Here is an 18,016-nt window from a genome sequence, read left to right as displayed (position 1 = left end):
TAATTTTATACAAAAATTAATTTTATACAAAAATTAATTTTATACTAAAATTAATTTTATTCAAAAATTTTCTATTGTTATCACAAATTGGATAAAATTAATTTGACTCAACAAATTGAATGCGATGAGTTTTTGAGATTCGATGAAAAAAGAATATAATAATTGAAAGGATAATTAAAGAGAAAATTATTTGAATTTGATATAGGAGTGAATAGTGTAGAGAAATGAAAGAAAATTGTTCTTTAGGAGAGAAAATTGCTGTGTATATGTGAAAAGTGGAGACATTGCAATAGGGACGTTTGGTCATTCCAAACAAAATCAGCTAATGATACTGGAGATATAGTCGTGAATTGTTGTTGCATTCCAATAATGATCAAAATAGACTTCCTACGCAAGCATAACATCGATCTGAATTCACTGAAGGCTAGTTTATTATGGTACAGTGATTGCCTCGAGTTTGGAATAAAGTTTTGTTTCAGAAATACGTGATGAAGCAACTAGTTAATAATGATTTTATTACAAATTTCAATTTACTGAAATTCAAAATTCAATTAATAGCCATTTAATTGTTTCCAATAAAAATTATTTCCATACTTTATGTAAAATAGCTGTCAATTTTTCAATTTTTAAACTTACTTATAATCATATTTTTGAATTTGAATTTTTTTTTCAGTGGAAATCAAAATCAAAAGTTCCAAGCCAAAAGTTTCAAAAAGTTTTTTTTCTCAAGACGTTTTTTGATTATTCGATTATTTTCAAAATTTCTTCGCAATAATTCAATTATTTTCGATAAATAATCAAATTTTCTAAAGAGATTCAATTATTTTCACACATAATAAAACTCATCGCAGAATTTCAATTATTTTTAGTACAATTTTAAGAGAATTTCTCGAAAAATGTAATTATTCTTAAAAATTTTATTAAAATTCAACAAAGAAATTCAATTTCTTGAAAGAATTAAATTATTTTCCAAAAATTTTTATGAAATTCTTTTTAACAATTAAATTTTTTTTAAAAATAATTTTAATAAAATTCTACGTAGAAATTTAATTAATTTCATATTTTCAATCTCTACTATTTTAATAAAAATTTCACAAAAGAATTCAATTGTTTAAAAAGAAATTTTAATAAAATATTCGTCTCAAGAATTAAATTATTTTCAAAAGTATAATAAAATTCTTCGCAAAAATTCAATTATGGTCGAAAGTTTAAAAAAATTCTCTTTAAAATTTCAATTATCTTTATAAATAATAAAATTTTTCTCCAAAATTCAATTATTTTCAAAAATTTTAATAAAATTCTTGGCAAAATTTCAATTATTTTCAAAAATTTTTATCAATTTAACCAAATTTTTTACAGAGATTCTCAATTATTTTTAATACAATTTTAACATAATTTCTCGAAAATTAAAATTATTCGTCAAAAGATTTTTAATTTTTAATTATTTTGTGACGCTATAAGTACCTAATAAAAAAAATCTTTTAATATAAAATAATGATTTTATCAGTCGGTCATTTTTAATTATATTATAAGTTGTTTAATTTCAAAAAGGTTTGAATTTGAAATTTTTGAAAATCTTAATTCTTATGGAAAAATTATAATGACTAATTATTTAATTTTGTAAAATATAAATGAAGTTTTAAAAGCCTGGAAAAATTCCGTTTTTTTACCTGGAAAATTTAGGGAATTTGAAATGAGCAAAAGCGTGGCAACCCTGAAAAAATTTGAATAAAATTCTTTAAAAATTCAATTATTTGCAATAAAATTTTAGGAAATTTCAATTATTTCGAAAATTTTCAATTAATTAATTATAATAATCGTTGTATTCCGGATGTTTGGATATTTCTAATTGCTTCTTCGTTTCCTAATTTTTTTAATAATATTTCTTTTTCAACGATTTGAATTTTAAAATTAATGTAATTATAATTAAATGTTTTGAACATTAAGTAATAACGAAAAATAATTCAACTTTATTTTGAATTAAAAAACATAATTTAATTAATGTAAAATAACAGAGAATGTTATTTATTTTCTAAGAAAGACTAGATTTTATTTATTTCAATGTCTTGTTTTATTTAGAACTAAGAAATAATTTTTAGAAATTTCACATCATTTTTGTTCTAATTAATTCGAATTTTTTATTAATTCAGATTTAGAAAATAAATTTTGTGATTATTGCAAGAAAAATTTAGAAATTATTTTATTTTCCATAATTTTGCATTAATAAAGTTAATTTTTTTTTCATTTTCAAAAATAACGGTTTTGTTAAAAAAGATGTTACTATTTTTGTGACAGTTATAATTTTGAATCTGAAATAATTTAACTCTTGTATAGAATTGTTTCAAAAATATTTTCGAAAATAATTGAATTATTTCGCAGAATTTGATTAAAATTTTTGAAAATAATTAAATTCTTTCCGAGGAATTTAATAAAAATTGCACTGAAAATAATTAGATTCTTATAAAGAATATTTTAAAAAAATTTAATTCTTTCGAAAAATTTAATTAAAATTTTTAAAAGTTTATTAAATTTGATGAAAAATGTAATTTTAATTTAATTAAAATTCTATTCAGAATAATTGAGTTTTTATAACGAATTTTGTCTAATTTTTTTGAAAATAATTGATTCCTTGCGAAGAATTTTATTAAAATTTTTAAAAACAATTGTATTGATTCGAAGAATTTTATTACAATTTTTTTCAGGTTTGAAACTAAAATTATTTAAAACCTCAAAAATTTTAGTTTAAAACCTTTTGAAATTTACAATTATTTGATTTCTTAACTAAAAATTTTCCAGGTCTTTCGACACAACAAAAGTTTGTGTCAGGTTCCCTGACACAACAAAAAAATATTTTGAAACTTTTATTTAATTTACATTTGTAATCAATTATTCTTGGAACTTCTGTGCTTTTGTCACGAACAATCATTGGAACTGATATTTTGTAACTTTTCTACCCCAAACTTTTTTTTCAATTTTTTTTTTCTATTTTTAGAAGGGAAGCAAATTTTTGGAAATAGAAAAAAATCCCACAAAATTGTAAATTTTTTAGAGAAAAAAAAATTTGTTAAAAAGAAGAAAAATGTAGAAAAAAAATGTTACTTGTAAAGTTGAAGAAATTGAGTTGTAATTGACTTGATTCGGTTTTCTTTCTTCCTGGAATGAAACCTCTTCAAATATTGAAATAGTCGAGAGATGAAGACGTCAGAAGCTGTTAAATTGTCACATATAATCTTTTTTTTAAGAGAGAGAGAAAATAAACTACTACTAGAATAGAGATGAGAGTTTTAGTAAATATTTTTTTTGATCGTGGGAATATTTTTTTTTTTTTTTGGAACGAAGAGAATTTATATTTGCCATGACGATTAGAGTATTGAAAAGATGAGTCATGTGAAATGTCGATATGGGTTTTTGCGGATAGCTTTATAAATGGCAGCAGACATCGATACCAGTGTGTGGATCAAGTAACCTATTGATTTCTCCTGTGACGTCAGAATTTCCCTTATTTGCTTCCCTGTTTTCTAAATTCACTGAAATGTCAAACTCCTTTTCATATATATTGGCCAAGAACGGTAAAAAAAAAGAAACCACTTTTTTTTATTCAATAACAAAAAATGTTTCTCAAATTTTCTGAAATTTTTCATCAAATATTGAAAAATTGGGAAAGTAGATTTTGTTTTTGCGAAAATTGCAAAAAAAACTACTGAAGAAGAAAATGTCATCGAAAATCATTTCTGGGGTAAAAGGATAAAAAAAATTCCTAATGCAAATGTCGAGTAAAAATATTCTAACAATAAGTTTTCTTAAGGAAACAAAGCGGATATACGATTCTGAATAATTTCACAACATCCGTAATATAGATTTTTGAGAGAAAAATGGAAGACATTAACGCATGATGCACTTATTCGTTCTACTTTGTAGCCTTCCGTGCTTTTTCAAATTTATGTTAAGATCTTGAACTCTATTTTAGAAATTATTTAAGAAAGGAAAAAAATATATTGTCACTACACGAACAAAGCCAATAAAATACAAATTTTTATAAAATCTAATCTAAAAAAAATAATTCTTACAATATTAATACATTTTTTATCCTATTAAAAAAAATTCGAAAACAAATCAAACAATTTTCTCTTTCTTTCTTTTTTAATAAGACTGGATGCATTTTTAAAATGTTTCTTAAAAATTCACACTTAGTCTTTTTCATAAAAAATGCCTCTTTTGGGAGCATTTTTTTTTATACATTATATAAATGACAATTTAAATGTCAAAATACAGATGGAAACAGTCTTGAAAGATTTTCTATTATAGAAAGATCTCAGGGTTTCGATATGAAGATAAATTACTCAATTTCATGAAATGTTCAAAGTTCTTGATTGGAATTCCCTGAGAACTGTCGTCATTTCGCTAAAACGGACGTTAAATATAAGTTGTTTCTCTCTGTCTCTGTCTCTCTCTCTCACTCACTCTCTTTCATTGGGTGGAAAATTTGGAGATGGTTGGAGGAGATGAACTTGACATTTGCTGTATTTGATCCTCAAAGGAATAGTCCACTGGCGATGATCTCGCAGCCACCTTCTCCGAAATACTGGGAATGATTTCCATGTCAACATTCTCCAGGGATCCAGTGACCTTAAAAAATAAAATACAATACAAGATAAAATAATTGCAACTATATAGAGAAGAAAATAATTTTAATTTGTTTTCGAAATTTTATTTTTTCAATAGGAAAATTTCTACACTAAATTTCTAAAATTATTTCAAGATAAAATAATTGCAACTAGAGAAGAAAATAATTTTAATATGTTTTCGAAATTTTATTTTTTCAATAAGAAAATTTCTAAACAAAATTATTGTTTTAGATATAATTATTTTTGTAAGTAATTTTTCTTCGAATCTCTGTTGTTTTATAAAACATTGAAGGAAACGATCGCTCAAATTTCTTTGGCAATAATATTATAAATTTCGAAATAAGGAAAAAAAATATTTAAATAATTTGTAAATAGAGTATTTTTAATTTCAAGAAATGTATTTGTAGTCTATTAAAATTATTTTCGGAAAAGGGAAAAAAATATTGATTTCAATAAGGAATTTCTAAATTCAAAACATAAATTTAAAACTAAAGAATTAATTTTAATTAATTAGTTTTAATCAAGAGAAAATATTAAAACGATTTTCAAATAGAAAAGTAGAAATATTTGTTCTGCTCATATTTTTTCAAATTCCTTTTTAAATTTTAATAAAATTGCTTTTATACTTTAAATTAGATAAATAATTAAAGAAAGTTGATAATTCTTGACAAAATTCGAAAAAAAACTAATAGCATAATATTAAATTAAATTTAATAATAAAAATAAGATTTAAAAAACGAAAACTTCAATAATTATTAAAATAGAATTCGGAAAAAAACAAATTAAACTACAGACCTTGGATATGACTTTTTTGAATTTTTTTTTGATTATTTTCAAAAAGGGCGAGTTTTTTTTCACCTATTTTCGACTTTTCTCTTTCAAAAATTGCAAACAAAATGTCACTTTTTTTGTATAAAATGCAACTTATTTCAATTTTTCTAATGTGAAAAATAAATCAAACCTTTCACATTTTTTTCCAAATTTTTTCAACAATTTTGATTTGAATAATTTCTTTAAGATAATTAAATTTTTAAAATAAATACAATTGAGAAATTGTTAAATAATTGTAATTTTGTAAAATTGGTATTTTTATCAAAATAATTGATATATTTCATTAAAATCTTTGAAAATCAAATTTTGAAAAATTTTAAATGCAAATTTTTGAAAATAATTAAATTCTCAAAAATTTTGATAAAAAATCTTCAAATAAAAATTTGATAATAAATATTAGCTTTAAAAAATTATTTCAAAATATTTTTTAAAAAAGTAATTCTTAGAATTTTTTTCATTATTATAAATTTTTTAAATTAAATTCAATATTTTTAATTACATATTTCCAAAAATTCAAAAATTTACAAAAATAATATTAAATTTTTTCAAAAAATTTGATTTTTTAGAATTATTATTAAAATTTTGTAAAAATAAGTCAATTTCAAAATTTATAATTGGACATTTAAAAAAAATTGATTAGTTTTTTAACTTGACCAAAAATACTAAAATTAAGAAATCCAATTATTTAAAAAAAAAATATATTATAATGTTTCTAAAAACTAATTCTTAGAATTTTTTTAATCTTTAATTATCTTCAAAAAATGTAAATTAAAATGTTTAGAAATCGACTTTTTAGACTTATTATTCAAATTTTGAAAACTTAATGTGTTTTCATCTAAATTACTATTCTTATAAAAAACTTGATTGTTTATTAATATTTTTCAAAAATTCTTTTAAAAAATTCAATTATTTGAAAAATATGTTGTAGATTTCAATTTTTTTGACATTTTCCAATTATGTACCTATGTATAATTAAGAAATTTGTTATTTTTCAAAAATTCTTTTAAAAAATTCAATTATTTGAAAAAAATTTAGTAGATTTCAATTTTTTGGACATTTTCAAATTATGTAACTGTATTTAAAAAATTTATTATCTTTCAAAAATTATTTTAAACTATTTTTAAGAAACTAATTTAAAAAATTTGTTTCATTATAAATTTTGAAAAATAAATTATTTTGAATATTTTTAGTTAAAGATTTTGAGTAATTCACCTTAGTAATTTTTAGAAAAACCTTGTAGATTTACAGTTACAATTATTATTATAAAAAAAATTGAATTTTTTGTATTTATTTATTTATTTAAATATTTAATTTAAATAATTGAATTTTCAAAGAATTTTCGAAAAATTATTGAAAACAATGATTTAGATAAAATTTTTAATTAAAAATTCTTGAAAATAATTCATTATGTTTTAATAAATATTTATATACTGAATAAGTAAATAAATAAATTTTGAATGTATTACTACTAAAATAAATTTTTTAACAAGTTTTGATTTCTAACATTTTTTTTTATTGTAATTTGTAAAATTCTGTAATTTTTTCAAAAGTTTAATTATTTTTAAATTTCTTTTAAATTGCTCGTGAATAACAAAAACAATTTTTATAATTTCATTAGAATTTTTAGCTACAATTAATTCATTTAAATTACATTTATTAGCAGAAATTCAATATTGTTAGAAATAACAATTTTAGAAAGTGACTTTCATTAAAAAGAAGCATTTCCGAAATTCATCTTCATTTGAAAAAAAAAGTTTTATAAAATAGAAAATTAAAAAAACTCTTCCTTAATCGAAAATACAGAAAAATAAAAGAATACTAAATCTGATACTAATTAAATAATTAAAAATGTAATTAATTAATTAGCAATTATAATTAAAAATAAAAAAATGGTTATTTTCGATTGAATAGTAAATTTTCATATTGAGTTCAAAAAAGAATAAATATAATAAATATAAATATACATAAATATACATTATAATAATCGTAAGTTTCCTTTCCGTTAGCAAATTATCTGCATTCATTTGTTTGTTTTGAATATTAATTTTTGTGGGTTATTTTCATTTTTTTTAATGTCAAAAAAAAGAAAAAAAACTCGTTTTATTCACTTCGCAAAATTGACAAAATTTCCATTCCATATTTTTTATTTTCCTGATTTTTTCCTAATTTTCATAAAAAATATTTACTTTTTTCTTATCCTGCTAATAAATTCAATTTCTGCTACGAATTTTATTATTCATGAAAGAATTCAAAATAATTTAATTCTTGCGAAGAATTTTATAAAAATTTTTAAATAATTCCTTTCTTTCGAATAATTTTATGCAAATTCTAATTTAAATAATTGAATTAATGAAAATTTTTATTATTCATGAAAAGAATTAAATTTTTACAAAACATTTTTTAAATAATTTAATTCTGTTTGGAAATTTTATGAAAATAGTATATATTGAAAATCATTGAATTGCGAAAAGTTTTTAAAGATAGTTAAATTTTACAAAGAATTCTATCAAAAAATTTGTCAATAATTGAATATCTGTGGGAAATTTTACATATTAAATTTTTTTGAAAATAATTAAATTCCTAAAAAACAGTTTATTATTTATGAAAATAATAGTATTATTGCAAACGATTTATTAGAATTTTTTAAAATAATGGAATTTCCAAGAAGAAATTTATTATTTTTAAAAATAATTGAATTATTGTGATGAACATTGTTATTTATGAAAATAATTGAATTTTGAAAAAAAATTTATTAAAATACCTCAAAATAATTGAATTTTCGGGGGTAATTTTTTTATTTATCTTTAATAATCTTTAATAATTTTTCTTTCGAAAAATTATTCGTGTAAATAATTGAATTCTTAGAAAAATGTTATTAAAATTTAAAAAATTGAATTATTTCAAAAAAAATTTAATTAAAATCGTATTTAAAACAATTAATTTCTTTCAAACAATTTTATTAAATTTTTTAAAATAATTATTCAATTCTTCCATAGAATTTAAAAAAAACATTTTTTTAAATAATTTATTTTTTCGAAGAATTGAAATTAAGTTTTTAAGAATAATTAAAATTTTTGAGCAATTCCTGTAAAATTGTATTAAAAATAATTGAAATCCTGCTATGAATTTTATTACTTATGAAAATAATTGAATGGTTTTTAATTTGAATAGAATTTTATTATTATTCTCAAAAATAATTGAATTGCAGAGAAGAATTTTCTTATTTTTGAAAATAATTGAATTATTGCAGAAAATTTTATTAAAATATTTAAAAAGAATTGAATTTTTGTAAAAATTTTTATTATTTTTGAAAGTAAGTGAATTCTTTATTAGAATTTTATAAACATTGTTTGAAATAATTATTTTTTTCGAAATATAATAAATATTATGAAAATTTTATTATTTTAAATAATTGAATTCTTGTGTAAAAACTTTATTTGTGAAAATAACTGAATTTTTCGATTATTAATTTAAAATAGTAATGAAAATAATTGAAATTCTTCGATGAGTTTAAAATAATAATTAATAATAATAATAATAATTTTAAATAATAATTTATGAAAATAATTAAATTCTTGCTTAGAATTTAATGAAAAATTTTTTTTAAAAATTGACTTTTCATGAAAAATTTTATTATTAGTGACAGTAATTAAATTATTGTGAAAAATAAATTGCATAAAATTTTGTTAAATAATTGATTTTTACGAAATTTTTTTGAAAATTAGCGAATTTATGGTAGTAAAAATTCTCTAAAAAAAAATATTATTTATATTCTTTGTTCAGAAAGTTGAAGATTATTTTTAATTTAGGTATTAAATATCAATTTTTGAGAAATTCAATTTACCTCGTACAAGAAGTTTTCAATTTTGAAAATCTGATGTAAAATTTGAAATTAGTATATCAAAATTTGTTAAATTTTTTGTATGTACTTTAAAGTTTAAAAATATAATATAATTTGAAAATTTAATTCTACTTATTAGTTTTTTAGTTATGTGTCATAATAAGTATTTCTTTAAAAATTACATAAATTAAAATGACTTGAAATTGTTTACAATAAACATTGCAATTTGGCTAGTAAATATAATAATTAAAAAAAGTTTGGTGTCATTTTCCTTTTCACTTAAGAAGTTGGAGGAAATAAAAATAAAAGAGGAAAATAAAAAAAGCTAAAGAAAGGAAAATGGGAAACTTACGGAGTTGGTGAAAGAACCATTTCTGTAGTCCTCGGAATCCTGATTGGACTTGAGAGTCTGAGAGGGTGGGCTGGAGAATTCAGGAAGCTCAGGCACCGTGGAGAGTTTACAGTCATCCTCGTCGGTTCTTTTAATTCCATACACCTCCATCTCGGTCTTGTGCATCTCAGAGCCTTGTGCATGATGCTCTAGACAGAGAGGGAGATGTACGAGGGCGACCTAGCTAAGGGAGGTTTCCTCTATGGATGGGCTTGCGGCGAGGCTCCGTTGCGGCTCACCATTTGCGTGCTTTGGTTCACCTCCGCTACGTGAACCTGCACGAGGTAATGTGGGCGGTGGGCTGCTCCTCGAACCCGACGTTACACTCAGCATTGTCTGACTCCGACCCGCTGTAAACCGCATACTGTAACCTGGCCGTTGGGCACCTTGAGTGGCACTTGTCTGTAACAATTCGTAACAATAAAACGATTCGATTTTAGAACTCAATTTTCCTTTTTCTTCTAGCTCTTAAGGGCATTTGAACCTTGATGACGTTACACTTTGTGCAAAGCATGTGTGACGTCATCAAGGTTCAAATGCCCTTAATCATTCCATTAACACTCGTCAAATTCAATTCAAATTCAATTCTCACCAAAGAAAAATAAATAATGTATTATTGAGTAAAAGGCTTATCGGTCGTGTTTTTTTTTTAAAGTAAAAATTCACTTTTTTTATTTTGGAAAATATTTTCATTAACAAAAGTGTCGACGCGACGTTTCGGGTCGGTATCGACCTAAAAAAATAAATAATTACTTAAAAAAACAATCAAATTCACCAAAGAAAAAAATAATAATTACACAGGCACACAAAAAAATAAAACTGGTCAGTTTATTGAACCAGACCTTCTTCTTCTTCTTCTTCTTCAAAAAAAAAAATTTTTTTAATTGTTTTGGCTTCGTATAAACAGGCCAATTCACAGTATTTTTGCCCGCTGAAAACGAATATGATGTTAGAATTGCTCCACCAATTTAAATTTTTTTAAAATCGAAAAAACTACCCTTAAATGTACAAATTCAAAGTTTAAACAGGGTTGCCACAGGTCAGGGAATTCAGGGAAAAGTCAGGGATAGTAAAATTGGTCAGGGAAATCAGGGAAAAGTCAGGGATTTTTAGTACTGGAAAAAATTGAATTTTTAAAATTAATAAAAAATTCTGAATTTTTGTGTCTTTTTTGTTTGCCTTATAAACTATGAAATTACCCACGAATTTTAATACAAATCCTTCAATTTTTTCTATTTTTGACAATAATCTCTTTTTAAATGACTTAATTTTTCAAGAACTATCATAAAATTATCATACTTATAAATTATTTAATGAATAATTTTGACGATTTTCATAAATACGAGATTGATAGAAGAATTTTAGTTAAAAATACTAAAAAAGAATATTGATTTTTGGAAAAGTTACAAATGATTCCAGAAATTCAATTATTTTCAAAGTTTTAAAAATTATATACGCAGAATTTCAATTATGTTCAAAAATTTAAAAAAAAATTCTCCTCATAATTTCAATTATCTTTATAAATAATAAAATTCTTCATCGAAATTCAATTATTTTAAAAAAATTTAATAAAATTCTTGGCAAAATTTCACAGGAATTCAATTATTTACAAAATTTTAAATAAATTTCTTCGAAATAATTCAATTATTTTCTCATAAGTAATAAAAATTTTCACACGAGTTCAATTATTTAAATTTTAAAATATAAAATTTCATAAAATTTTTCGAAAAATATCAATTATTTAAAATGATTTTCATAAAATTCGTCGCAAGAATTCAATTATTTAAAAAAATTTAACAAAATTCTTTTCAAGAATTCAATTATTTTTATAAATAAAAAAAATTCTTCACCGAAATTCAATTAATTTTAATAAACTTGAATAAAATTCGTTGCAAGAATTCAATTATTTATAAAAAAATAATAAAATTCTTCACAGAAATTTAGTTATTTTTATAAACTTGAATAAAATTCGTTGGAAGAATTAAATTATTTTCAAAAGTAATAAAATTCTTCGCAAAAATTCAATTATGTTCAAAAATTTTTTTAAAAATTCTCCTCATAATTTCAATTATCTTTATAAATAATAAAACTCTTCTTCGAAATTCAATTATTTTAAAAAAATTTTTAGAAAATTCTTGGTAAAATTTTAATTATTTTCTTAAATAATAAAACTCATCGGAAGATTTTAATTATTTTTGATACAATATTCTAATCAAATTCCTCGAAAAATGTAATTATTCTTAAAAATTTAATTAAAATTTGTCAAAAGAATTCAATTATTTAAAAATTTGTTGATAAAATTCTTTATGAGAATTCAATTTCAACAAACATTCAATTGTTCAATAAATTATTTATTTTTGTATTTAAATAATTAAATTCTTCTAGAATTTTCTAATAAAAATTAATTTAAAAATGAATTACCGAATAATCGATTTATTATTTATGAAAATAATTGAATTATTGCAACGAATTTTATTACCAACATTTTTTTTAAATAATTGAACTTTTTGAGAAATTTTACTACTTGCAAAAATAATTGAATTCTTGCGAAGGATTTTATTAGGATTTTTGTAAATAATTAACTTTTTTTTGAAAAATTTTATGGTAATTTAAATTATAACAAATCATGAAGAAGGCAATCACTCCGAGTCGAATTTTAATCAAATTCCTCGAAAAATGTAATTATTCTTAAAAATTTTATTAAAATTCGTCGAAAGAATTCAATTATTTCCATAAATAGCAAAATTCTTCAGATTTACAACTAAATTCTTTTGAATATTATTTTAAAAAAAAATTCTTCACAAGAATTCAATTATTTTCATATAAATTTTCATAAAATTCTTCGCAGAAATTCAATTATATTTAAAAATTTTTTTAAATTCTCCTCAAAATTTCAATTATTTTTATAAATATAATTAAATTGTTCTCCACAATTCAATTATTTTCAAAAATTTTAATAAAATTCTACGCAAACATTTAGTTATTTTCATAAATAATAACACTCCTTGGAAGGATTCAATATTACTTTTATAATTATAGTAAAATTCTTTTTTAGAAATTTAATTAGTATCAATACAATTTCATGATTTTCTTAAAGTTTTCCAAAATTTTTAATTAAAATTTTTCACTGAATCAATTATTTTGAATCATTTTCAGAAAGTTATAAAAAAATTCAATTATTTAAAACTTTAAATATAAAAATTGGAAACTGTAAACCAGGAAAATTGACGATTTTCACTATTTTCAAAGAACACAAAAAATCAGAATTTTTGTAATATTTCTAGAAATTTGATATTTTTTCACTTTGTACACAATTCCGTAACTTCTCTGATTTTTCTGACCCACGGCAACTCTGTTATCGTCAAAATTCATAAAAATCTAAAATCAAATCTCACTTGTAAATAAATTTTGAAAAATATTTGAAACATTTAAATATTTAAATTATTTTAAGTTTATTTTAATGTATAGGAATTTCGCTTTTTGGAACAATAAAAAAGAATTTTCAAATTAGAATAAAGTAGTTTACAATCAAAGTCATTTTTAGATAGACATTAAAATAAAAATTAATAAAAATTTATTTCTCAAAATTTTTTGCTGATATTTAAATATTCAGAAATATTAAATTCAAATTATTAATATTAAAATTAAATTAAATTAAAAATTCAAATTAATATTGAAAATAATTAAATTTCAAAAAATTATAACGCTAAAATTCTAAGAATTTTTAATTAAAATTTGAGAATTTAATAATTTTCAAAATTTGCAATTTTCAAGGTCTGAAATTTGTAAAAAAAATTACTGACATGAGAGAGTTGACAAAAATACAAAAGTGATTAATGAGAATTAATCAGAAATGTGAAAATCGAAACATTAACGAAGAAAACCGACTTATTACGACAAAATTCGAATGTGACCTCATAACTATATGTCTAAGAGAATTTATTCGAAAATAAAAATTTGTTCGAGAACTACGGGAAGTTAAACATCGACTGCTCTTCAGTTTTATCCGATCAATCCAAACGTAAATATTTTGTTCAAGAAGCTCTGTAGAAACGATGAATCAATTCAATGCTTTTGTTGTAAGTACCGAAATAAATTTTATTCTAACGAGCCAATAAAAATATTTAACAATCACTAAGTTGTTTTACTAAAATTGTTTTTTACAATAAATTAAAAACTCAATTAAAAAAGTATTTTTTAAAATTTATTTATTGCTAGAAATTCATGTTTTACGCATGCAAAAATAGAAAAAGAGAAAGAATTTTTTTGTTTAATACTATTTTCTGTGTGAAAAAAATTGCAATTTTGTAATTTTTTCTTTAAAATTTTCCTAGTGAAAAAAATTTCATTCTCAAATAATTGATTAATAATATGCAAAAAATATTATAAACGAAAAATGGAACACGTGAAAATTGATGATTAGATTCTAAAGAGTAAAACAGAGCGCAATAAAGAAGATGTGCTTGAATCAAAAATACGAGAAATAATTTGCGGGAATTCTATTGGCATTGAATAAAAGCGAACACTCATCTCTGCAATTTACTCCGTCATTTTCTAAATTTAGGTCAAGAATATTGATGATCATTAAAAAAGTCCTATCAAAAATATTGACTGCGAACAAAAAGAAAAAGTGCAAATCAATAATAACAAAAATGTCGTCACGAAAATTTCACATAAATTTTACAAAATTACACAATTTTTACAAATTGATTATTTTTCTTTCTCTTTTAATTATTTTTCATGTTCTGTATTTTTACAGTCTGGAAAATTAATCTAATTTTAATTTTATGAAAATCATTTTTTTCTTCCTTCTTTTTTTTTATAGATGATGAAGAAAGTAAGTTTGATATGTAATCTATGTGGAAGTGAAATTCCTGTGCCTGGATTGAAAAATCACACTGATCAGTGTAAATCCAAGGACCGAAACGAGTTTGAAAATCGAATGGAAAATGGGAATTTTGATCAAGAACAAAATATGGCGAAAGAAAGATTGCAAATCTTATTAGGGTATGGAGAAAAGTTTTTTTAAACAGCCGAGAAAAAGTGAGAAAGAGAGAGAGAGAGAGAAAACTCGGAGAATGAAAATCTGGATATGATCGGGATTTCATCAAAATTTATAGGCTCTATATAGAAATATATTTCGAACTAAACTGCGAGAAATCATTTTTTTAAGAAACAAAAAATTTTGTTTTTTTTGTGTATATTATATTGACTACCAAGTAGAAATTGTTAATTAAATACGAGTATTATTAATTTGAATTTAATAATAATAATTATAATCGAAGATTATATCCGTCATTTACTGGAATTGACTCGAAATAAATAAATCTTTAATTTAAAAAAATGTTTTTTCTCAATTACACCGTTTATTCTAAGTTCAAATTGTCTTATTTGAATAGTCAATTTAATTATTGAAATTAATTAACTATAATAATCAGATAATTTTTTAAATTAATTGTTAAATTTAGATATCAAATTTCTGAATTCAATTATTGAATTATCGAACTTAGTTAATTACTGAATTTAATTACGAAAATCAATATTATTCAAATAATATTAAATAACTAGCAAATGTTACGTTCGCGAAACACGATATTAAATTTTATTATTAAAATTTATTTTCAAATACCGATTTCAATTTTTGAATAATTTCAGATTCAAGGCTTAAAAAATTCAATTATTGAAAAATTTATCCAATTAATTATTAATATTTATAATTTTCAAAAATATGAATAAAATTCTTCGCAAGAATTTTAATATTTTCATAAATCATAAAATTTTTCTGACGAATTAAATTATTTTTCAAAATTTAAATAAAATTCTTTATAAGAATTCAATTACTTCCAGTGTCATTTTAAATCAATTCCTTGAAAGAATTTAATTATATTTTCAATACAATTTTACTGAAATTTGTTTATTAAAATTCAGTTATTTTCAATACAATTTGAAACAAATTTTTGGAAAAAATTAAATTGTTTTCAAGAATTCAAATAGAATTCTATCTAGAGAAATCTAAAGAATTCAATTATTTTCAAATTTTAATAAAATTTTTCAAAAAAATTGAATTTTAAATTTTTATAAAATTTATCGAAACAATTCAATTATTTTCGAAAATTTTGATTAAATTTTTTATATAAGAATTCAATTACTTCCAGTGTAATTTATTTTAAATCAATTTCTTGAAAGAATTTAAATATTTTCAATAAAATTTTAATAAAATTTATCAAAAATTGAATAAATAAATAAATAAATAAATAAATTAATAAAAATTCAATTATTTCCAATACAAATTGAAATAAATTTCTGAAAAAAATTTAATTGTTTTTAAGAATTCTAATAAAATTCTTTGAACAAAGTTAAATATTTAAAAAAAAATTAATAGAATTCGTCGCAGAAATTCAATTATAGTAAAAATTTATTCAATGAATTTAATTATTTTTAAATTTTAATAAAATTCTTCAAAAGAATTGAATTATTTTTTAAAATATTTATAAAATTTTTCATAAGAATTAAAATATTTTTAATACAATTTTATTTAAATTCCTCGAAAGAATTGAATAACAAATTTTTAAAATTTGAATAAAATTCATTAAAATAATTCAATTATTTTCAAAAATTTTAATAAAATACTTTGAAAGAATTGAATATTTACAAATTTTTTTTGCAAATTCTATGGAAGAATTAAATTGCGTCAGATTCATAATTATAAAAGTTTCCAAAATTATAAAAGATTCAAAAATAACACTTTTTACTATAAATAATATTGTCCTTTAAAATAATGAAAAAATTTCTTAATAACGGAAAATTATAGAAAACAAAGAAATGTATAAATTTTTCTTACAAAAATATTAAAAAGAAAATCAGAAAAACAATAAAAAATATCCACGAAAAACATCCAAACCTCCGGAATAAAACGATTTTATTTTGCAATAAAAATTCCTAATTACTTTTTATTTAATAATAATTATAAAAAACGGTTTTCACAAATAGTTACAATTATCAATAAATATGATTAAATAATTATTAAATTCAGCAAAATTGAATTACTCATTTGAATTTTTGCGAGCTATTTAAAAAATACAGAAGTTAAAATAGTGGAAAATAGTTAGAAATAGTTTTAAAAAAAGTATTTTAGAAACCGCACACTAAATAAATAATTTCAAAAATACTCTAAAAAGTGAATTGAAGATTAAAATTAAAAATCAAATTTAATATTCAATTCTAAAAGTGTTGTCTTGATTTCTCTAGAAAATTTCAAAGTGTTTGTAGAAAATAACATTTATTACAGTACATAAAGTCTTGCAGGAAACTTTCCTTCAACTTGCTCTCTCAGCTCAACAGTAAGTTACATTTTCCAACTACGAGTTTAAAATTCCACGTATATATATATATATATATATGTGCGCTTTCAGAAATGTATATGAGATTATCGACATATGTACATACTATGTACACATTCTGAACTGAATATTACATATTGTAAAATTTATATATACACACAAGATGTGTATATAATATATATTCACCCACATAATCAAACTTTGTGCCAAATGCTATGAAGGCAATCAACGATTTATATTCCATATCCTGATATTCTCGAAGAACTGCCCTGTACATTCTGATTTATTCTTATTTTCGACAGCTTCACGTCCCGCCCTTATAGAATATTTTATTAAAGCTTTTCTTCAATTTATTTTCATTTAATTTCGTAAAAAAATACCAATTACTAAAAAATTACCAAATCTTTGAAAAAATTCAATTTTTGTCTAAAATTTTTAAAAATCCTTTAAATGAATGCAATTTAAAAAATTTTTAATAACATTTTTCGAAAGAATCCAATTATTTTCTTAAATTTTTATAAATCCTTCGAAACAATTCAATTAGTTTTAGAAATAGTAAAATTCTTCATGCAAGAATTAAATTATTTTTTATAAATAATGAAATTCTTTTCAGGAATTCAATTATTTTCAATACAATTTTAATAAACTTTAATAATCAAATATTTAATTATAATTATTAACAGACACGATTATTTTAAAATGTTCAAAAAAATTCTTTGTTTAATTCAATTATTTGCTAAATTTTCAATTAACAATTATTCAAAAATCTACATTATTTTCAAAAAAAACTTGAAGAAATTCTTTAAAAGAATTTAATTATTTACAAAAACTTTAATAAAATTGTTTAAAGAGTTTAATTTTCCAGCAATAATTTTAATAAAATTTTAATAGTAAAATTATTAATTACAATTATTAACAAAAACGATTATATTCAAGAAATTAAAGAAATTCTTTGAAAGAATTCAATTATTGTCAAAATCTTTAACAG

At 20.7% G+C, this 18,016-nt stretch overlaps 2 protein-coding genes across 3 annotated transcripts in view; both read right to left on the bottom strand.

Annotated features, from left to right (window-relative positions):
* Positions 1–4,223: 4,223 nt before the first annotated feature.
* On the bottom strand, positions 4,224–9,814 carry LOC122504581. The gene is made up of 2 exons (XM_043615754.1): positions 9,650–9,814; positions 4,224–4,626 (listed from the first exon to the last, which is right to left on the bottom strand). The coding sequence occupies exons 1-2, from the start codon at positions 9,812–9,814 to the stop codon at positions 4,468–4,470; spliced, it is 324 nt and encodes a 107-aa protein (XP_043471689.1). The 3' UTR covers positions 4,224–4,467.
* Positions 9,815–9,868: 54 nt separating this feature from the next.
* LOC122504579 (metabotropic glutamate receptor 7-like) overlaps positions 9,869–18,016 on the bottom strand; it is a 330,791-nt gene continuing 322,643 nt past the window's right edge. For both annotated transcript variants that reach the window (XM_043615752.1, XM_043615753.1), the window contains one exon: positions 9,869–10,090. In XM_043615752.1, coding sequence (XP_043471687.1) covers positions 9,869–10,090 — 222 coding nt within the window. The remainder of the gene's footprint in view (positions 10,091–18,016) is intronic.

The sequence above is a fragment of the Leptopilina heterotoma genome, unplaced genomic scaffold, assembly GCF_015476425.1.
Source record: "Leptopilina heterotoma isolate Lh14 unplaced genomic scaffold, ASM1547642v1 Lhet_305, whole genome shotgun sequence".
Taxonomy (NCBI): Eukaryota; Metazoa; Arthropoda; class Insecta; order Hymenoptera; family Figitidae; genus Leptopilina; species Leptopilina heterotoma.
Note: the sequence above shows the minus strand (reverse complement) of the source record. Positions and strands in the feature narration are given on the sequence as shown.